The sequence below is a fragment of the Prinia subflava genome, chromosome 4 (genome assembly GCF_021018805.1).
Source record: "Prinia subflava isolate CZ2003 ecotype Zambia chromosome 4, Cam_Psub_1.2, whole genome shotgun sequence".
Lineage (NCBI taxonomy): Eukaryota > Metazoa > Chordata > Aves > Passeriformes > Cisticolidae > Prinia > Prinia subflava.
Window position 1 is genome coordinate 7,478,181 of NC_086250.1, and position 21,858 is coordinate 7,500,038.

At 43.9% G+C, this 21,858-nt stretch overlaps 1 protein-coding gene across 11 annotated transcripts in view; it reads right to left on the minus strand.

Annotated features, from left to right (window-relative positions):
- LOC134549590 (zinc finger CCCH-type antiviral protein 1-like) overlaps positions 1-21,038 on the minus strand; it is a 25,594-nt gene extending 4,556 nt beyond the window's left edge. The window contains exons 1-17 of one of the 11 annotated variants that reach the window (XM_063395312.1): positions 19,948-21,038; positions 17,246-17,378; positions 14,434-14,686; positions 14,207-14,323; positions 13,758-13,832; positions 13,384-13,497; positions 13,011-13,124; positions 11,951-12,061; positions 11,576-11,689; positions 11,202-11,315; positions 9,846-9,947; positions 9,439-9,562; positions 8,093-8,258; positions 6,256-6,376; positions 5,622-5,718; positions 5,120-5,204; positions 1-3,598 (exon numbers count right to left, since the gene is read on the minus strand). In XM_063395312.1, the coding sequence (XP_063251382.1) occupies positions 3,542-3,598; positions 5,120-5,204; positions 5,622-5,718; positions 6,256-6,376; positions 8,093-8,258; positions 9,439-9,562; positions 9,846-9,947; positions 11,202-11,315; positions 11,576-11,689; positions 11,951-12,061; positions 13,011-13,124; positions 13,384-13,497; positions 13,758-13,832; positions 14,207-14,323; positions 14,434-14,686; positions 17,246-17,378; positions 19,948-20,432 (2,382 nt within the window). In that variant the 5' untranslated portion in view covers positions 20,433-21,038 and the 3' untranslated portion in view covers positions 1-3,541. Of the gene's footprint in view, positions 3,602-5,119; positions 5,205-5,621; positions 5,719-6,255; positions 6,377-8,092; positions 8,259-9,438; positions 9,563-9,845; positions 9,948-11,201; positions 11,316-11,575; positions 11,690-11,950; positions 12,062-13,010; positions 13,125-13,383; positions 13,498-13,757; positions 13,833-14,206; positions 14,324-14,433; positions 14,687-17,245; positions 17,379-19,947 lie in introns of all 11 variants that reach the window. The other 10 variants (XM_063395313.1, XM_063395314.1, XM_063395316.1 and 7 more) reach the window with 10 other exon arrangements.
- Between the last annotated feature and the right edge of the window lie 820 nt (positions 21,039-21,858).

Consider the following 21,858-nt stretch of genomic DNA (forward strand, 5'->3'; position numbering starts at 1 on the left):
AACACAAACCAAAGCAAAACAAGGCATGAGGCTGCAGTGAGCTTGGAACATGCAGAAGCCTAATTCCAGCAGATGCACTTTCAGAAGAGTCCCCAAACTATGCTTATGAAGGGTAAATAAATGCTTTAGATCATGACTGTGTGAATAACCAAACACCAAGTAAATCATATCACTCCTGCTTTGCAAGGTCACCTCACCTTTCTTCAGGAAGGATTTATCATCTCCAAGAGTTGACACCTGCAATTTTAAATCTCAATGGAACAGAAATTGCAAAAAGAAAATGTGACAGATTATTCCAGATAGTGTCAGTTTTATATCTAAAGATGATTAAAATCAAAAGATGTTAGATAACAGCATCACTTGTAACTAGACCTTTATGGGAGCTTCAGCTATTAAAGATGAAACAAAACACAAACTTCCTCCTGGCATTTTCAAAGTCAGAACTTGGAATGCTTCATTCAGATATGGACTTGAGAAAAAAACCCTACATTTCTAAATAAATGTGACACCAAATACCTGCTTAAACAAATACATCTCCTTTCCCAATGGAAACAAAGTCTATTTAGCCATTATCCTTTTATTTATTTATCTGTACATTTTGTGTTAAAAAATCCATTAAGAAATGCTCATTTTTCCCAAAGAGAATTTAATGTAAAACATAAAAACATTGAGCTTTTCTGTTTGCTTATGTCATGCATAAATTTTCCATCTTCTCTCCAAAGTAACTCATGTCTTTAATCTTCTAGAATCAACATTTATCTCCATAAACTGCAAAATCTGCTGGCAGGGTGATGTCACCTGGTAATACTTTCCACTTTACCACAACTTAAGCCAAGTGGGGACTCAAGATGACAGTGAGATCCCAACACCCCACATTCCAAAGTGTTTTAAGCAGGAAAGCTGTGGCCATCCTAAAAGGTAACAAGGAAACCTAACATCTTACCCTGCCAGGCAAAACTTCCCTGTTTTAGAAGGCTGAGCTTAGAGAGAAAATAAAATAGGATAAAACTTGTGTTTCACAGCTACATTTACATACTTACTGATGAGGAGATCACTTACAGGGAAGTATTTTAAAGATTAAGAATACAATCAGCTGCACAAGAAAGAACTATTTCTTTTGAATTTATTTAAAAGCCTTTAAAAAGGTGAGTGAAATTTCCAGTGTCTCAATAATACAGGAGCATTTTCCAAAGCTTTGCAGCACAACACATAAAACAATCAGGATGTACAAGTACGGATTGTCTGCACAGTCTGTGACAGCACAGCTCAAGCTTCTCACCATCAGGTGATGAAAATCATATCACTTATTTCAGTACTACATCTTTTATTTAGAATCACATAATGGTTTGGGTTGGAAGGGACCTTAAAGCTCAACCAGTTCCATCCCCCTGCCATGGGCAGGGACACCTTCCACTATCCCAGGTTGCTCCAAGCCCCATCCAACGTGGCTTGGACACTTCCAGGGATGAGGCAGCCACAGCTTCTCTGAGCAACCTGTGCCAGGGCCTCACCAGCCTCACAGGGATGAATATTTTCCTAATACCCTGTCTAAACCTACTCTCTGACAGTTTGAAGCCACTCCCCCTTGTCCTGTCACTCCAGGCCCTTGTAAATCATCAGCTCAGCACAAGGGGGGTTCAGAGGCAGGGCATGTCCAGCTCTCACCACCAGCATCCCCAAGTCCTTCTCCCATGATTGCTCTGATGCCCCAAGTTTCAGCTTTCATGTTTTTCAGATTTTGTGCTGCCTAGGGGTGCAGTTCTGAGCCTCACATTAAGTGCCAGTAAGCTGTCTTCAGAGTAGGTAGACAAAACAAATCCTTTTCCAGCTTGAGACCAAGGACAATGATCACAAGTTTTCAGGCCCAAAAGCATAAACAACAGTGGACTGAAGGGAGGAACAAGAGGGATGGGATTTCATAATTGGAAGCTGTAATTGGACAATTAACCCAATATGCAAATTGACCAAAACATAAAAGTGTGAGACCAATGACTAGTCATTCATTGTGACCATATTGGGTCCATCCTGGGTGTAGCCCCAGCCAGGCTCTTGTACTGCCCAAGGTGTATCCTTGAAGGCCTTTTAATAAATACCTACTTTATTCTCTTAGCTCTGTCTAATCTCTGTTCCAGGCCAGCCTTCCCAAGGCATCAGCTCCATCTGCTTATCCCAGTCTGGACTGATCCCAGGTGTTGTCCTGGCCCAGGTGCAGCACCAGTACTTGTTGAACCTCATGGGATTCCCATGGACCCCTTCTGAGTTTGTCCACATCCCTTTGGATGGCCCTGTCCTTCAGGTGTGTCACCTGCAGTGTCCAGCTTGGTGTCATCTGCAAATTTATTTATACATGAACAATTCCCACTTAAACTACAAATGTGCTTTTGCTCTGCTGCATCTCTCAGGCCCACGGTGTGATTTGTGGGGTGTCCTGTGCAGGGCCTGGTGTTGGACTCGATGATCCCAAAGGGTCCCTTCCACCTCAGCACATTCAATGATTCTGTGATCTCTTCCCGAGGAACTGTAACCTTTCTAGGTAAAACAGAGGGTTAGCCATGTTACACAAGGCCTAATCCTGCAAGAAAGGTACTGCCATTATTTTATCATATGATGGCCTCCAGACAACAAAGCTGTTCTCCTTTCCATGAAAACTTTGTGGGTTTTGTCCTTATTTCCCCAAAGATGCTTCTAGTGCTAATAAAAGGTCAAGCACCACATTGAAGGTGGTGTTGAAGGCTGATATGGCAAAACTACACAACTTCTTCAGCATTTTTCACCTTCAGACCTGGAAAGGAAAATCACACTGAGTGTGAGCATTTGCTACTCTGTTATCAAGGAGCAGAGTTCCCAAGGCAGAGAAGGAGCCACTGCTCTGGCAGCAGTTCCCACAGGTGTGTGACTGCACAGGGGCAGGACTCTGTGACACACCCTGAGCTTTGCCTCACTGGGGCTTTGGGAGGGGCAGGGCTGGTACTGGTGGCAGTGACCCCACCAGAAGTGACCTCTATAAAATGCAGACACTCTTCACATGGCATCCTGTGCCTGGTACAGTGCAGCAATCCTTGGCCTGCATGTAGCCAGGATTCATCAGCACATCAACCACACAAAACTGACAGGAAATCACACATCCACTGCACACTTTTCTCAGTTGTACATTAAAGAGACAATTTTAAACCCAACATGAAGTTTCAAGATAGAAGCAATTTTTTTTTTCCTTTAAAACATTTAACAGCTACTATTTCCACTTTGTTAAAGCAAAGACAGGAGAAATTCACACCAACTTTCCAATCAGTGTTACCAACTTCCACTGTGCATTTTATACACTTCTTTCAACAGAACTATTCTCAAGGACTTACAGATTAAGACACGGCAATACTCAAAAAATAAGCAATGTTACCAAGACACAGTTTCTCATTTTAAGCCAAGATGACTTTCTGCCTATCTCACAGGTTCCTTTTTAAAATGGATCACTTCCAGCGCAGCAGATTTTGCCAGGATTATTTGTCAATGTCTGAAGAGAAGGCAGTTCATCGAGTTGTAGCTGTCAGCTCTTACAATGGTCACCACAAGCATGCAGAATCCCAGCCACTCCCAATATTACCTACTGCAAAAAAACAAGCTTAGGGTCCCACAGAAAGATTTAATCTAGCCCAGGCTTTCACTTTTAGGGACAACAGGTATCATGGGCAGTGTCACTTTTCCTTTTCTGTGAAAGGCACTCATAAATTAACAGATGTTTTCTTAGGTGCCAACTCAGCAAGCAAACTGAGCTCTGGGGAACACGGTGATCCTTCTACTCACATATCCTCACATATACAACCAAAAGATACTATGGATCTGCAATGCATTCCAAAGCCTCCCACACTCACCCCAGTGACTCCAGAAACACCCCAATAAATGTACTCAACTAAAATTCAGACAAGTTTACAGACCAACTATGGGAAGCAGTTAAGTACATACAGCTCAAGAAACCTAAAAAGAACAGAGCTACCTTCCTTTCTGGCATTCTTTGGAAATATTTACTCTTGTCAATTAAGATGCTGATAAGCCAAGGGAACAGCATATTCCTTTGTTACTTCCACTGAGCTCCAAATATCACAGGCAAATCTTCAAATGGGCTGCCTGCCAGATTCCCACACACTCTCATGATTATTTAATCTTTTCTTTATGAGAGTCATGACTCAACAGGAGGCTCTAACAGTTTTGTCCGACCCTGTCCTCTACGCAGTAAATAATCAAGTGTACTTTGCCATCCAATCTTGTTGAACCACTGTCACCTTCACTATCAAATTTTGTTAAATGGTGATTTTATATCAATGTAGTGCTCATTCTCTCTTGTAAGTGAAGTGCTTGACTTCACCCATGACACTGACACAGCCACAGACGGGTGTTCCACAGCCCCCAGGGTGTCTGTGCCAACACAACCTGGTCAGCATCACAAGATTCAGTGACACAGCCAACAAGGAAAACCTCTTAGGTTTCTGTTCCTCAAGAAGGGTCAAAAACACTACACAAAGGGCAAGTGTAACATGAAAAAGCTTTTTTTCTAGAGTCCTGCAGTACTTCCACAAACTGTGCTGCTCTTCCAGAAGGACTGCAGGACCTAGTAATCTAAAAAACACCCACACATTTTTGTCTTGGTAGATCAAATAAGAGCACAGACTTTGGGCTGACAGGGGTTGTGGTTTGTTTTGTGGAAGACATCATTGCAATGTTATTTTTATTTTATGGTTGTAGAGCTTTATTTCTGCCACTTCTTGAGCCCAAGGTCTGTGCTCAGACCTGTGATGTATGTGACAGTCCTGGAAGATATAGAGATTTCCTTTCCTGGATCTCCAATCCTTACTTACTCTTCCTGTCTTGAATTTGGTGAGTTTTGGGTTTGGTGTTGTTTGGAGTTTGGAGTTTTTGATATGTAGGTGAAAGTCTAAAATGCAGTTGAAGTTCAAGGCAATTTGGCACCTGTTTAATTAGTCCTTGGGAGATCACCTAGATCTTTAGCACACCCACCCAAGAAATGACTCCTGTCCCTTTTTAGCATCTACACAGCTACAGCTGATTAAGTTAAGCTCTGAACTGTGCCTTTCCATGAGAATTACAAGGAGGGGGCAGGGAGAGATACCTTGTATCCAAAGTCAGGCAGTGCAGATGCATCCCAGTGACTAGGACAGGTCTGACTTGGAATAGAAGAAGGATCCCTCTGGCTGCTTGCAAACAGACAGAAAATGAAGAGTTAGTAATTCTTGTACTGCTCCAAACACTCAGATTTGAAGCATCCCCTTTGGCCAATTCCTGTATTTAAAAATTAACAAAATAAACCACAAAGAATCTGGGGAAAAAACCTCAATCTACAAGCTGGGCTCTGCATGCTGCCACTCAACCATCACAGGTTTCTTGCACTTGCTTTTTTAAGTAAATGTGGAGTAAGGTGTACCCCAGGCAGTAGGTGGTGCACCAAGACTGCAGTTTGTGATACAGCTTCTGTTCTCAATCCCATGGATTTCTCCCAGGCTTTCTCCAGCAGCCTGTACCTGTGTTCTTTGTACAACTACTGCCAGCACTGGGAGTCATTCTGCCTTATAATTACTTCTAAAATATGGAAAAACAACTTAAAGAGCACAGACCTTGTCTTGATTTTCTGCACCTCTTCAGAAGACACAAATTTTGGTCGCCTGCAGATTTGTCTTCTAGTTTTAAAAATAATGTTTGTCTGAATCATTTCTTGAGGAGAAAAAAGAGGAGGAAAAGTCATTAATAAGTCTACAAGATGAGGTCGTCTTGTCATTATCAGTCATACTTTAATAAAAACTGCATATTCACTGTCAATTCTGCCTGCTGAGGCATAGTTGCACAAAGGCTGTATAAGCTTCCTGTCTTTCCTGTAACTCTGTGATTGAACCTGTGCCTATCTTGCTCCCTCCCTCAAGACACTCATGCTCTTTACAAATTGCTACAGCAGCACAAGATGCCTAACTTCTATTTTTTATCACCCCCAGAGTTAACTTACTTAAGATTTACTATGACTTTATGTGAAGACTGTGAACCTTTATATTTCTGGTCAGATGTGAGTGTGAAGAGTGTCAAGGAATAAGAGGGGAAAGTTACTTTTGTAAGGAGTTTCCTCTGGGCCATCACTACCTCACCTCCAGTAAGTCAAACTGGTGGTGTCAGCAAAGGAAAGCTTCTAAAAACTGGGAGACTTTGGAGGACTCTATAAAGCACTGCATAGTTATAGATGAGAACCTTTAAAATTATTACCTTTAAAATTGAGCTCATATTGATGTTGGTCAGTCTGAAAAGGTACAACGGCACATGGATCTGCTTGATACAAATTCTCAATAATAGCAGAAGATGGTGAGGTCATGCTACTCCCTTCTTCCTTTGTGGGGAGAAAAGAAAAAAAACAAAGAGAATGAGAAGGACTAAACCCTGGATAATTAGCTAGGGTAGAGGGAAAGAGGAGGCTAAGAGCAGGATGACAAGGAATCTACCCAGAACTATGGTGGCCTGGGGCTGAGTACTGAATATTTGTAACATAAACACAAATACATAATTAGTAATGATGGACACACATATATTCCATTTGAATTCCTGTAACAAGTTGTGTTGGTTCTGGCTGGGGTAGAGTTAAATTTCTTCCTGGCAGGTGGCAGTGGCTGTGTTTTGGATTTGTGCTGGAACAGTGCTGATAACACAGGGATGTTTTAGTTACTGCTGAGCAGGGCATGCACAGAGCCAAGGCCTTTTCTGCTCCTCTCCCACCCCACCAGTGACAGGACTGGGGGGCATTGGGAGGATTCACATCCAGGACAGCTGACCCCAACTGGCCACAGGGACATCCAGGACCATAAGGTGTCACTCCAGTATGCAGGCGGGAGAAGGAAGGGGGGGATATTTGGAGTGAAGGTGTTTGTTTTCCCAAGTCACTGTGACCCGTGATGGAGCCCAGCTTTCCTGGGATGGCTGAGCACCTGCCTGTCCAAGGGGAGTGGGGAATGAATCCCTGGCTTTGCTTTGCTTGGGCACATTTTACTTTATCTTTTAGTCTTTATCTCATCCCATGAGTTTTCTCACTCTGCCCAGTCCCATGGCAGGGGTGGGGGGTTGGCTGAGCTGCCACCAGGTGTGATGGGTACACTCAGCTCCTTAGCAAACCAGAGTTAGTTTGGTTCAGGCTCCAAAGGAAACAAAAGCCGAGGCCAAGAACTGTTCTAGCTGCAATCTGCTATCTGAAAACCCACAAAGGGACAGGGTGACATGGTGAGCACTGATGCATGTGAGTTGAAAACAAACACTGATGATGTGATTAATGCAATAGCAGGTGGTTCTTCCAAAACTAATTTCCCAAGGAAACAAAAAGTTGCAGGTGTAAGGAGTCTCACTCTTACCTCTTACTTTGCTTGTGATTTAGCTGTGAGCCAACCACTTCATTCCACAGATAAGGAAAGCCTGAGAGAACTCCTTGCAAGCTCTCCCTGCTAAGAAGCAGCTGCACAGCTGTGATCTCTCCTGGACCTGGGACACCTCTCAGGGTGACTCCTTGAGGCTGAGTACTCTGAGGTTGCTCTGAGTCTTTTAAACTGTGCTCTGTCCAAGACCTTTCCCTGTGTACTTTTCCAAGTCCCTGGATCACCTTTGGGTTCTTCCATTTGTGCTGCTGTACTGTAAACCATCTGCCTTGGGGGAAGGTGATTTCCTCCATTGTTCAGATACATTAGTTTCTCATCAGAGGACTTGGAAATACATGCAAAAAGCATTTGATCTGAGAGAGCAGAGCAACCCTTGCATGTCCAAGGAAGCAGGACAATGCTTAGAAAAGAGGCAACTAGTTCCCATGTAATCTTAAGGACAGTGTCTGTATGTTAAATCTCTGTAGGAGCCACGGACAACTCCAAATGGGAGCTCTCTTCCCTTCAGCCTGTCAGCATTTTATCATGTCTGTCAGGAACAAATGTAGCTTCACTGCCTTACCCAATGCTGTAAAATTCAAGCACAAGGATTCATTAAATTAATTCTGTTGAGAAAAGGGGAAATGATGCAGAGTGGCTCCACATATTCCTGCAGAAGTGACTCAAAGCACAGAGTGTGAACTCACCTGTTCTCCATATTCAATCCACTTGTCTTGGTTATTCTTCCAGTACCAAATCCACTGTGTGGTCAGGAGGAATGTGGGTTTTGTGACTGATGATGGTGTAGAGAGGCGTCGAACCAAAGAAGAAGAGCAGGTCATTTTCTGGAAATCAATGTTCGTACTTGGCAAGCTGTAAGGACAAATTCAGGTTTATTGTAGTTAGCAGTGCATATTTTATCCTCTAATACCCAGTTCAAGCTGGTTCCACTTTCTTTAATATAAAGTGACCAAACTTAACTAGATCTGAAATAAGAGTATTGATTTCCCACAGCACACGGCAGCTCTGAAAACAATTTCCAACCTTCAGAAGTGAACTCTGGCCTGTGAGACACCAAATGCCACCTCAATCACACGTGGCAGTGCCAGCTTTACAGACAATGTCAGTCTCCAAGTACAGTGTGGCAAAAGGAACTTCTGTGGTAACTAAGTGTGGTTACAGTCTTTCTCAGGATAAAAGCAGAATGTGCAAAGTGTGTGACTCAATTTGCCAGCAAACACCTGCATCCTATGAACTTTGTTCTTTGTCAGTGGTTACAAAGGATACAATCACAGCAACCACAGCTCTGAGTTCTGCAAACTCCTGGGCTCTTACTCCTGCGAGTAAGAGCTTGAAAAGTGAACTCCCAGGCAGGAAGATTTGATGGCATTCTTGGGAATATTGCTTGTGATCTCCAGAAAACTGCAAATCAAAATCATCTGGTGCCTTAAGAGGTATAGACCAAAATTAAAATACCATTTTGTGAAGCTAGACTTGGGGTGCCCCATGAATCCAAGTGGCTTTGAGTGGGACTTTTTAGAAAGGAGTTAAAAGGAAAACACACTCTTAAAACAGAAATAAAAAGAAGAAAAAATAGATGGGCTGCTTACCCAAAAGACATTTCATAAAATGTCTCTAGGCATATTATAGACTACTATTATTGTTATTACAGATACTCAAGGAAAGGAAAGAAATAGCCCTAGAGAAGGACCAGCTCTGAAATATTGTCAAAAGGCCCGATTTCATTACTGTAAATAAACTGATTAATGATCTGAAATACTAGCATTTTAAACTCTGCATTCCTCTGGCTTTTTACCTTGTACAGAGTTTTAAATGCAAGATATAGTTTTGTTATTTTTAGAAGACAAAATTGGAGTGGGATTTTCATGCAGTCACTCTTACTTTGCTTTTTCAAAAGGAAAAATTCTCATTTTTACATCCTCCCAGCTTCTGAGAGGCTCAGTAACCAGAGGCTGAGAAGTCAGACATCTTTAAGAAGAAAACACAAATTTTTCCTACAATACTCCAAGCAAAGAGCCCAGCATTACTACACCTGCTGTTCTTTGGGTCACAATAGGCCTTTTCAATTTCCTCCATCAAGGGAAGTTCATGCCAGTTCAAACCATCATATATCTCCCATTTATATGGCAAATGGTAATGAACAGATTTGCATTTATCTGTAAAGAAATCAGACACAGTCAAGAACTCTGCAATCATTAACACAGAGAGCAAGACAGGAAAAAACAACAGAACTTGCATCTTTTACACCTTGAGGCTTTCTCTCCTGGGCTTTGGTATAAGTATTGAAGACAGAGTGCTGAAAACAGAAGGGGAGTGTGTTTCTGCAGTCTTACCAAGAAAAGATACACATATATTTATACACATATATACTGCCAAATATATTTGAAAGACACCAAAACCTTCCTCTTCAACAACAACATTACTTCTCATAAAGCTTACCCTTGTTTTTGCAGTACTTCCAGACATAGAACAAACAGATCTCATCAGAGTTATCTTTTTTATTGTCCTTTGAATCTTCGTCAGAGGAACTGTTCTTTTTACCTGCATCAAAGAAGAACACAGTCCATTTTTGCTCCAAGAGAAAGATCCTGCATTTGGTACTTCTGGTACTTTGGTACCAGAAATAACAAGGATCTGACTGCAGTAGCAAAGCCAAGCACTTTCAGGATCTATCTCCCATACAGCCCAACACAGAAGTTAGGGCTTTGTGACTGAACAATAAACCTTGACACTGGAAGAAGACTTAGTGGGGAAGAGTAAGGGCAGTGCCAGGAAGCTCAGAACACAGGGTGTGACTGACCACAGTTCTTGCAAAGAAGCTTTGTCTCCAAGAGGACCAGAGGGTGCATAAATGGCAGTGTCAGCAGTGTCAGACTAACTGGGGTAGAAATGTTTCTCTCTGAGTCAGCCAGACCAGCATGGGGGGAGTGAACACAGGGCTCGTCCCCACGCACAGCTATTAAAACTAAACAACCAAAGAGTTTGGAAACAGCCACAGGCTTCAGCTGGCTTCAACTTCCCCAGGGACTGGGGACACCCAGTGAGTATATATTGAGACTGAATATATTATAGAGATCTACAATGGGAATCCCATTATTATTGTGATCAAACTGTGCACTGTAATTGCTATGTTTTATAAGTTAACATTTGTATTTTGTTTCCAGTGCACTTTGCATCACTTTGCTGCATTAGAAATGTCACTGTACTGGACATGATTACAATAAGATGTGATCTTCTTCATAGCAACCCATATGATGCTGTTTTATTTTTCACCAAAACAATGCTGTTAACACACTCATGCCCCAGTTTCTGCAGAACAGTGATATACATCAAGGCCTCAGTTTTTCACCCTGCCCCCAGAGTGAACAGAATCAGGAGTGAACAATGGCTAGGGAGGGGACACAAGTAGGCAAAGGATTCAAACTCACCAAATATTCCATATCATATAACATAGAAGCTCAGTAATAAAATGGAGAAGAGGGAATTTTAGGAGGGTTGGCTACCTTTTGCTAGGAAACTAGCTAGGTGTCAGCCTGTGTGTGGGAGGTAGTGAGTGACTGTCTTTGTATCACTCCTGTTGCTTGGTTTTCCACTTCCACTTATTATTTGTGGGATTTTTCCCTCCCCCATCTTGACCCTTAAATTTTTTTGCCTTTATTCCTTCTTTTCTCCCTGGGGATCAGGGGGAATTGAGCAAATGGCTGAGTGGTGCTCACTGAGCCAGAACACCTGTGTGACGTCAACTCTCTTTAGATAAGCTCATCTCAAGACTGGAGGGCTGGAAACAATCCATACCTTTATCTTTATTTCCCACTCCTGTTGGCAACTGGTCTTGGCTCTGAGCAGGTGCAGTGCTACTGGGAGGGGAGGTCGAGACAACAGTTCTGCTGGCAAAGCCATTCTCATTGCCTAGAGACAGAAGATGAGGAAAGACACTGCATGCACAGAAACAATTCTGTCACCTTCCTAGGAAGGAAAAAAATGCGTCCAGGACGGTACAGAGTGCTGCACAGTCCTTGGGCAGAAATTCCAACACTGCTCTGCTGGCACCATGGATTTCAGCACATCAGCTGCACTCAGCTACCACTGGGAGCTGTCAGGCTGTGAAATCCAGTCCCAATGGAAACTACCACCAGACTCAAGACTGGAGGGTTGGAAACAATCCATACCTTTACCTTTATTTCCGATTGCTGTTGGCAACTGGTCTTGGCTCTGAGCAGGTGCAGTGCTACTGGGAAGGGAGGTCGAGACAACAGTTCTGCTGGCAAAGCCATTCTCATTGCCTAGAGAAGAAGGCAAGGAAAAACACTGCATGCACAGAAACATTCTGTCACCTTCCTAGGAAGGAAAAAAATGTGTCCAGGACCGTACAGAGTGCTGCACAGTCCTTGGGCAGAAATTCCAACACTGCTCTGCTGGCACCATGGATTTCAGCACATCAGCTGCACTCAGCTACCACTGGGAGCTGTCAGGCTGTGTGAAATCCAGTTCCCAATGAAAACCACCACACGACTCAAGACTGGAGGGCTGAAAACAATCCATACCTTTATCTTTATTTCCAATTCCTGTTGGCAACTGTTGTCTCTGTGCAGGTATGGCGCTACTGGGAGGGGAGGTGAAGACAACAGTTCTGCTGGCAAAGCCATTCTCATTGCCTAGAAACAGAAGACAAGGAAAGACACTGCATACACAGAAACAATTCTGTCACCTTCCTAGGAAGGAAAAAAATGTGTTCAGTACAGTGTTGGAGTCCAGAACATCCCTCTGGTCACCCTGGAGGGTTTAGAGACCGGACAGAGGGGTCTGGGATCTGTACAAGGGGGTCAGCCAGCCTCACACAGAGCCCAGTAGGACACTGCCTCTGATCCCTGTCCATGGGAGTGAATGCCCACATTGTATGAAGGATCACAAGCCGAGAGAATTCAAAATAAGTAGTAGCTAGTTAATCACAGATTGTAAATGTAGAATCTAGGATTTTTAGTATATGGGTTTGAAGAAGCAAGATGGAGGAACTGGGGAGTGGTCCTGTCCTCCTTGTTCTTGTTCTCGTCTTCCATTTTCTGCTGAGTTGTATCACAAGGATTGGTTTAGAGTAGAAATGACATGTTAACACAGGTAGTAAGTATTGGTAAGATTTTGTAAATAAAAAGTACGTTGTGGACGGTGGTTGGGCCAAGGGGACCATACATAAGGTCCAGGACCCTCTGATCTGCCCAGTCTGCCACGTATCCTGCACTGCTGGGGACGCCTTACAGAGCTGGGAAAGAACTGAGAGATAATGAAAGAATAAACAACCTTGGAAACATGGACTGGCAGACTCTGTCTTCTCTGGCTCTGGACATTTCGGGCAAGAAAAGCTCGAAAACCCTACATACCTCAGGGAACAGCAACCCTGAGGTGGATCTCAGGGAAAAGCAACCCTGAGATACAGCGTGCTGCACAGTGCCTGGGCAGAAATTCCAACACTGCTCTGCTGGCCTGCTGGTACCATGGATTTCAGCACATCAGCTGCACTCAGCTACCACTGGGAGCTGTCAGGCTGTGAAATCCAGTCCCAACGACAACCACCAGTCTCAAGACTGGAGGGCTGGAAACAATCCATACCTTTATCTTTATTTCCCACTCCTGTTGGCAACTGGTCTTGGCTCTGAGCAGGTGCAGTGCTACTGGGAAAGGAGGTCGAGACAACAGTTCTGCTGGCAAAGCCATTCTCATTGCCTAGAGACAGAAGACAAGGAAAGATACTGCATGCACAGAAACAATTCTGTCACCTTCCTAGGAAGGTAAAAATGTGTCCAGGACAGTACAGAGTGCTGCACAGTCCTTGGGCAGAAATTCCAACACTGCTCTGCTGGCACCATGGATTTCAGCACATCAGCTGCACTCAGCTACCACTGGGAGCTGTCAGGCTGTGAAATCCAGTCCCAATGGAAACCACCACCAGACTCAAGACTGGAGGGCTGGAAACAATCCATACCTTTATCTTTATTTCCGATTGCTGTTGGCAACTGGTCTTGGCTCTGAGCAGGTGCAGTGCTACTGGGAAGGGAGGTCGAGACAACAGTTCTGCTGGCAAAGCCATTCTCATTGCCTAGAGAAGAAGGCAAGGAAAGACGCTTCATGCACAGAAACAATTCTGTCACCTTCCTAGGATGGTAAAAATGTGTCCAGGACAGTACAGAGTGCTGCACAATGCCTGGGCAGAAATTCCAACACTGCTCTGCTGGCACCATGGATTTCAGCACATCAGCTGCACTCAGCTACCACTGGGAGCTGTCAGGCTGTGTGAAATCCAGTCCCAGTGAAAACTACCACCAGTCTCAAGACTGGAGGGTTGGAAACAATCCATACCTTTATCTTTATCTTTGTCTTCCACTCCTGTTGGCAACTGGTGTTGGCTCTGAGCAGGTGCAGTGCTACTGGGACCTGTAAGGGAAGAGTGAATGAACAGCACTGCTGGGCCAAGAGCTCAGCTGGCTGGCAATATCCCAATCTCTGTGGAGGATTTTGTCCATCACACGCATAATTTTCTACTGGCACTCCACTGTGATACAACAGAGGTGCAGTTACAGCTACAAACCCTAGCTAGACACAGTTATTGCCAGCCACTCAATTGCTGTTTTGAATGCAGTATTTTAGGCGATAAAAATGCAGTTCTTCCTCCCACATGATTGTGCCATGATTTACTCCACTCTTGCAAGCACATAATAGCAGAGAGGGGAAAATGTGTATATATTGCAAGAGAAATACCAAAGCTGATTTCACAAGAAAATGGTTGGCACTATTGTCTAGATATTTACCTTTTGCAGGTGGCACGTGCGGCACGGATTCCACTGTTTGCAAAGTTTTGTTCAGTTCTTTATTCCTTGTAACTGCTGGTTTTTTCCAATTATCATGTCTTGGTCTATAGTTGTGTACTGAAAGCACCAAAAGCATGATGGGGTTTAGCTGGGAAGTAAGGCAAGAACAGTTTCTAGCTCTATCTAACTCAAAATCATGTTTAAGACCACTGTTTCTTGCAACTTACCATACCCCTTCTTCTGTTCCCTGTTGAATTCGAGATGCTTGTAGTCACATATAGCCTGGAAGTTTGAAGCTATCTTCCCATCAATGCCTCCAGATTCCAACAGCCTCAATCCATGGCTATCCAAGAGGTTATGGGACATTACACATTGAGGAAATTTACATTTCCCCAGGAGAAAGAATCGACAAACATGAAGCTTGTTGCAGTTGCTTTGATGCGTGCAGTGACAACCTTTTTTGTTGTAAAAGTGGCAGGTCTAAAAGTGGGGAGATACAATAAGAAATGGAAAAGCACATTAAGTTTTTCTTTGTCCTACAGGCATGCAGCTTTAACAGCAGAAAAAAGGTGATTAAAAGGCATGTGTTTACTTGACTTCCTTAATCTAGACATGTACTGCACAGAGAAGGAGGTATTTTAAGCTGACTCATGCATTTTCAGTTTTGAAGTTCTGCATGTTTTGTTTTCAAAAAAAGCCAATCAAACAAACTCAGGAGTGCCAAAAATGGATGCAAGATAGTTGCATAAAACCAGAGTGGTTTCCACTTATTCTATTTTAAAAAACCCTACAGCATAATGAACAACAAAGAACAAATATCTCCATAAAAACATGTACACTGTGTCAGATGTGTTATCATTTCATAGAGCTGAAACTGAATTTGCACTTCCTATTTGTAAAGCCTATCCTGCATTGAAGATTTGAGTTTATAAAATGGTAAGAAGAGGGCTTTAGAGTACACATGGAAAAAGCAATGCACTTCTTTATTCCTCTATTCACTAAAAAAGAGGTACACAGAGAATCAGACCAGAGAACAAATCACAGACCAAAAGCTCCTTCCTACTGACCACTAAGCACCACAGTGAGAGTTTTGCTTCTGGAGCAGCCTGTAACAAGAAAGCTTCTTTGAGGAGGACACACAGCTATTTGGCAGAGAGCCCCAATATCACACTGGGACTCTCACAGGTCCCCTCCACATCCCTCTTCTCAGGAGCCACCAACCACTGCTCAGGGAAGATGGGTTGGCATCAGTCAGTGGGTGGGGAGCAACTGTACTGGGAATTAAACTTGCTTCTCGGGGGTTTTATTAACATCTCACTCTCCTTCTCATTACAGTTATTGTTAGTATATTTTATTCTATTTCAATTATTTTAGTATCCTTATCTCAGCCTACAAGTTTTACCTCTTTTCCAATTCTCCTCCCTATCCCACCAGAGTGGGAGAGAGCAAGTGGCTGCATGGTGACAGCAGGGAACCCACTACATAGCTACATCAAGAAAGCACACTGTGCCCTTGCACCTGCCAAGAAACAAAACCAAAACCCAAACCCAGCCAAAAAACCAAAACGAACACACCAGCACACCCCCCTGCCCCCCTCAACAAACAAACCAAACAGGAGAGCCAGAGAGAAGGGGAAGTGTGAAAACCCCTCACGTCGTGGTGCTGTGTTTTTCTTACTCTGAACTCTAGTTCAGGTCACAGAATACCCAAAGTGTCCTCTTGCTTGAGAGCTTCCTACATGCCATGTCCTCACACACACAACCAATCAGCATTTCTAAGGAGCAAACAGCCAAATTGGCTTTTACATCCCACCTCCAAGCTCTCAGATTTATGAATGGACTGCATTGACCACAGTTTTCTCTTGGTTTTGCTATTTTACTGCACAATAGGAGTTAAAAGTGCTTAATTATAGGTAATTAATGATGCCTGCCAGGGATGAGGGCTGAACAGACTTCTAGTAAGCGCTTAAGGGTAATACCAAGCAAGAATAGTTGCTACTATTTGCTCATTACTGGGAACTATTAGTAATTCTCCTTGCTCATCACCACCATGCTCCTTCTGTCTGCCAGCAAAACATACTCCAAAACACTACAAAATAAAAAAAAAATCTATTTTGTGAAAGTCTAGCACTTTCACAGCAGGGAACTAAGAAACAATACAACTGTTGCATCAACAAGCATGTGGATATTATAACCTGCAAAAGACAAGGGCAGTACTTTCGTAATTTCTTAACCAGGAGCAGTTGCAGCCAGAACAGGGTATGACTGACTTTGAAACAGCCATACCTTGAAGCCAGTATTGCCCTTATACACACATGCTGAACCAGAATGGAATGTTCACCCAAATTTAACAAAATCAATGAGAGGACTCAAACTCATTGTTTGCCAGTACAAACTGGGCAAAGGTTCCTTTGTAGAAAGTCAGCGTACAAAAACTCCATGCACTTTGGAAGAGCCAGATATGACCCAAAACTGACTGCAGTCACTTTTTGGTCATTTTCTCACAGATTCTTCTCATCTCTTATATCCTCAGGCACCAAAATGTGTGCAGGCCTACATGGACTGGATAAAGAAAGGGGCACTCACTTCTAGTCTTCATCATCTCGTAGAGAAGAAGCAACAAACTGGGGTTTGGTCATACCTTTTACCCTGTGAGCATGTACAATTATTATGATCTTTCAACTCTCTCTTGCTTATCTCACCCTTTGTAAACCCTGGTGAAGTTGCTGACATTTCTGTTTGCTTGTTTTGAGCAGCTTTATGGCCATCCTGATGGGATAACAGAAGTGGCACACAGGACAGGCTGCAGCCTTGCTGCCCACTCCCTGCTATCAGAGGGCAGGTCTGCTCCTGACACATCACAGATGACAGAGCCTTCTCCAGATGCATGTCTGTGGGTACTTATTAAACAGTTCTACTGCTGTGGGTGTGGTTTTTTAATTAAGTACACAGCCCTTTCACAGATCTGATGTTGTTTCACATTGCCATTCCCGTTCCTGCTGAAAAAAAACCTTTCTCTTAAGACATCAGCACAACTTACATCAGGAAGGAAGAATGGATCGTTTTGGAGAAGCAGGACTTGCAGTTCATTCTCACTGAGGCCAGACAAATCATATTTTTTTAGAACTTTTTTGTTCTCTGCATTCATGATGTCATGCGAGTACTTACAAGAGCTGTAAGAAAATACAGACAAATATCAATGTTTACTCCTTTAGTCAAAAGAAATATCAATGTTTACTCCTTTAGTCAAGTTGGTTGAAAGAAGAACCTCAGATAATGTGCAACTTGGGGAAAGCCATGAGAGAAAAGTGCCTTGGTGAGAGTATCTGTGAGCATTCAGATGGTGTCTGTAATTAGCCAGAGAACAGAGCAAACAGCAGAACTCTTCTGTGAAATGGAGTGACCCTATTCTCCTCATTTTAAACTTCAGTGCAGCCAGACCCCACGCATTCTTTGCCTCCAGGAAGATCCAAGTGCAGTCACATGATTTAAACTGCTGAAGGGAAAATCGAGTTTAAAGGCGTAGACCAACAATGCCGGAAGTGGCAACAGCCTTCATTTTGTGAACATAAAAGGTTGTTGTCCTAGGGAACACAAGTAAACAAACATGCAAGAGTCTGCACAAAACAAAAGCGACAGTGAAGCTGAAAACAACAGTTTTGTTATCTTCAGTGCCTGTGAAGTTCTAGCAAAAAACAGGTTAAAAAGTTTAACTTATGAGTTTTGATTAAGGAAGCAATTACAATTATGAAGTCAGTGCTGCCACTTACAAAGCCAGAAGTCTGATGAGTATGAATTAGAGAGGGAGATTGCAGATTTTTTACATCTATTTGAGATGGTATTGCAAAATCAGTAATAGAGAGGACACACATAGTCAGCCTGTGCATTAATTCAATGCACTAAAATACAGAGTTCTTATGTGCTCATCTTCAGCCCATAATCTGATACAGCCTTAAGATCAGACATACTCAACCAGTAAAAGTACCTGCTAATTTACCAGGTTCTGTCCCTTTACTCTTTCAGCCTTTAGTTAACTCCTGAAGCTCTCCTCATGACAGTTTTACCTCAAGGAGTGTCTGATCCAATCCTTCTGTACAGACCCTTCTGGAGATATTTCTCCTGACCCCTGCTACCTGTTGGACACATTCTTTGTAAGCAAGTAAGAAAGTAAACAGAAATGCTGTTTCTGGTCCTGAGAAACAACCTTCCAAGGGTATTGGATGCTGTAGGCACTCTCAATTAATGGCTATGAAGGTAGGTAAGGTACAGAGTATCTGAGGTGGGAGCCATCTCCAGTTTTCCTCCACAGTCAGCTTGAGCCTCCACCAGCAGTCACCCAGTGATCTGCATCACTTAAGTCTGTATTTCCAAGCCAAAGAAACACTCTACAAATACAATTATAACTACACAGATGAGTTTAATAAGGAAAAAGGAAAATAACAGTGAAAAGCCACTTGCCAGACATTAGTTAAAAACAGGATTAACTGGACTAAAATAATGACTCCACTAAACAGAAGACCCGAGTAACTTGTCTAGACATTTTTCTTTCCAGGGATTCTAAAACAAAAGGATGTGAGACCTGGAAGCAAGGCTAGATTTTACCTTATCAGTTAAAAAATAGTCTCTGTCTTGATCTATGTGGTCCACCTAGCAGAATTTCTGCACTCTCATTTTGATCAAGCTCCCTCCCATGAAAGATATACTCTTTGCTTTATTAATTTTTACCGCATATCAAAACGATTTTAAATACTTAGTGTTATTGAAAGGACAGAATGATTTATCATTACGAAGGGAATCACCTCATTGCAAACTTTAATTCACACAAAGTCATCCATCATGAGTGTCTGCACACATGTCAAGGCATTCCCAACAGCGAACCCCACAGGAGCTTACTGTATTGTCTGTATTGTAACAAAAAATAAGAAAATCTTTTCATCCTAATGATGAGAGAGAGACATGGCTTTTCCTCTCCACGCTATCCAGATCTTAGTGATCCATTTCTGCTTCAGACCTGGGGCTTGGGGGCTTAAACTAGAAAGTTCTTCCATCAGTAATTGTAGTGGCAAAGCTGCGTTGTTCTTCTGCATTTGCCTTTGGTTTCCTTTCTGTTTTTTTTAAATGAGGCACCTCCTTTGGCCACCTGTGGCTAGCGAGGCTGCCAGGCTGCCCATGCCGAGCTCTCCCTGTTCAGAAACCCGGACTGATGTATCCGGGTGACCAAACAGAGCCTCTCAAAGAAAGGGCTATAAACCAAGCAGCGACTTTCAGAAAAACTCAATTTTTGTAACTCTCCGGACCGAAACTAGAGGGCATGTCAGCACTTCGCTTCTTCCTTCCGAGAAATAGGTGTAAACTATTTCACCCAGATGCCAGAGAGGGGGGCTGAGCGACGAGTGCGGAGATGAGCAGATTTAAACAATCAAACAAAAAAAGTAAAGACACAACAACAAAAAACCCCAAATCGTCGTCTCCTACGGACACAGCAGGACGTGAGTCGTTCCGGAGCAAGGATTCCCCGCCGCTGTTCGAGGGGACACTGCCCGCTCCTCCCGACGCTCCCGGGCGGGATGTGAGGGGATCTGGGGGAGTCTGGGGGGCATGAGCGGGGTCGCGAGGGAGTTCGGGGGGTTGTGAGGGGTGTCGGGGGGATGAGAGGATTCGAGGGGATGAGGGGGTTTGGGGATGAGGGGATTGGGGAGCGCCCCCGGCCGTCCCCACGGGCTGCCCGCGCCCCGCGCTCACCTGGGCCCCAGGTGGCACCTGCCCATGAGGTGCAGCTTGCAGAGGTGCAGGCGCTCGCAGCCGCCGCACTCCTTGAGGACACAGACCCTGGCGTCCGTCACGGCCACCACCGCCGGGCCGCCCTCCAACACCAGGAACCGCCGGGGGCCCGCCGCCCGCAGCGTGCCTTGCAGCTGCGGCGCCGGCAGCCCGACGGTCTCCTCCAGCTCCCGCAGCCCCAGCCGCCCGCCATGGGCGCACAGCGTCTGCGTGAGGAAGCTGGACACGGCCGGGTCGCACATGGTGCCCTCCGAGCGGGACGGGACCGCGGGCGGGACTGCGGCAGCAGCGGGCGGGAGCGGGAACCGGAGCAGGAGCGGGGCGGGGACTCGGCACCGCCTCTGGGCCGCGCTGGACGGGAATCGAAACCGAAGGCACGGGCGGGGCCCGCGGTTCCGGCCGCGCTGGGCGCAGGCATCTGCCCAGCCTGGAGGCCGTCGGAACATCGCTTGTCGGCGGGAAATAGTGCAAGAAGTGACTGAAAGGACTGCGAAGTTTCCTTGTTATTATCGCGGAGTGGTTTGGGTTGGAACGGTCTTGTGATATATGATGTTAAATAATTCGTGTTTGTAATCGGTGGTGTAAAACATGCACGTTTTAGAAGAAATACGGTAACAGTCACTCAGGCTTGGAAATAAAGAAAAAAAAATGTTCAGGAATTGTAAACGCCCTTGCCCGAAACTCAAGGACCAAAATTTGCGACAGTAAGAAGGGTGACTCCGAGAAGAGATAAGCCCACTCCGGAGATGAACTTGACAACGACTCAACGATTAACACTTGATACAGATCTAGCCTCCATCATCCCGGGTGTGAATCCCAATACAGGGTTCCCAGAAATCGAATCAAGTATTCATCTCTACACTGAAATCTATTCAACTGACCGGCAGTGAGGAAAAGACTACATGAATATGGAAAAGAAATTGAAAAGACAAAGGAAGTATGAGGCAATGCCCTGTCCAGCCGAAGCAACCGTATATAAACTGACCCTGCAGAGAAGGAAATTGTGAACAGGGGAGCTCTGGTGTGATAGAGGCCAAAGCTAAGTTCACCCAGTGCCGACCCTGGGCACTGATTTTTGCTTGTGGCTTTTTCTAAATTCTGTTTTGTAAATTATTAATAAAATTCTTTATTAATTTAATTTATTTATAATACCGAAACCCTTTGGCAGTGGAAGTTTCAGGGACAGTATCAACTGCTCCCTCTGCATCAGGAAGTTAACCTAAAGTGAGTGCCTTTGTTGCCTGTTGTTGATGCCTGAGTTGAAAAGCATGTGAAACTACAAAGTCACAGTCACTGTTCAGCTCATAAAGCGAGAACCACCTCCAGGAATAAGGCCAAGGTGGTACTGCCTGTGGTATGCTCTTTCTTTGTTGTTGAAGGCTATGTAAGAACCTTTCCCTTGGGCATATTTCCCCATACCTGTTGCCTTCCTATGATAATCAAACCAATGAAATGATTTTTAAAAAGCAATAGAAAAGGAGAGGTGGCAGGAGGAATTTGCCACATCATAGCTTTAGAAAAGCAAACTGAAGTTCTGGGTTGGTTTATGCTCTAGGTGTGGATGTTGGCATTCTCGGGTTGTCAACAGATCATCAAGGACAATAAAACTCAGACCTGTACTCGAGGTAGCTTCAGGACTGACTGATAAGGTAGAAAATGATTCAAACATTGAGTCAGCAATAGATTGCCAGCTTTAAACAGTAGATAATGAATCAGGCAAATTGTACAGTAATTTGCTTATAGATATTTGTCTTTTGTTTTTCAGACAGCTCCAGGGAAAACATACATTTCTGCATTAATCCACTCAGAAATCTGAACTCCTGTCCTGAGGAGCTTTGCTGCATAGTTTGTTGGAACAGTATTAACAGAATG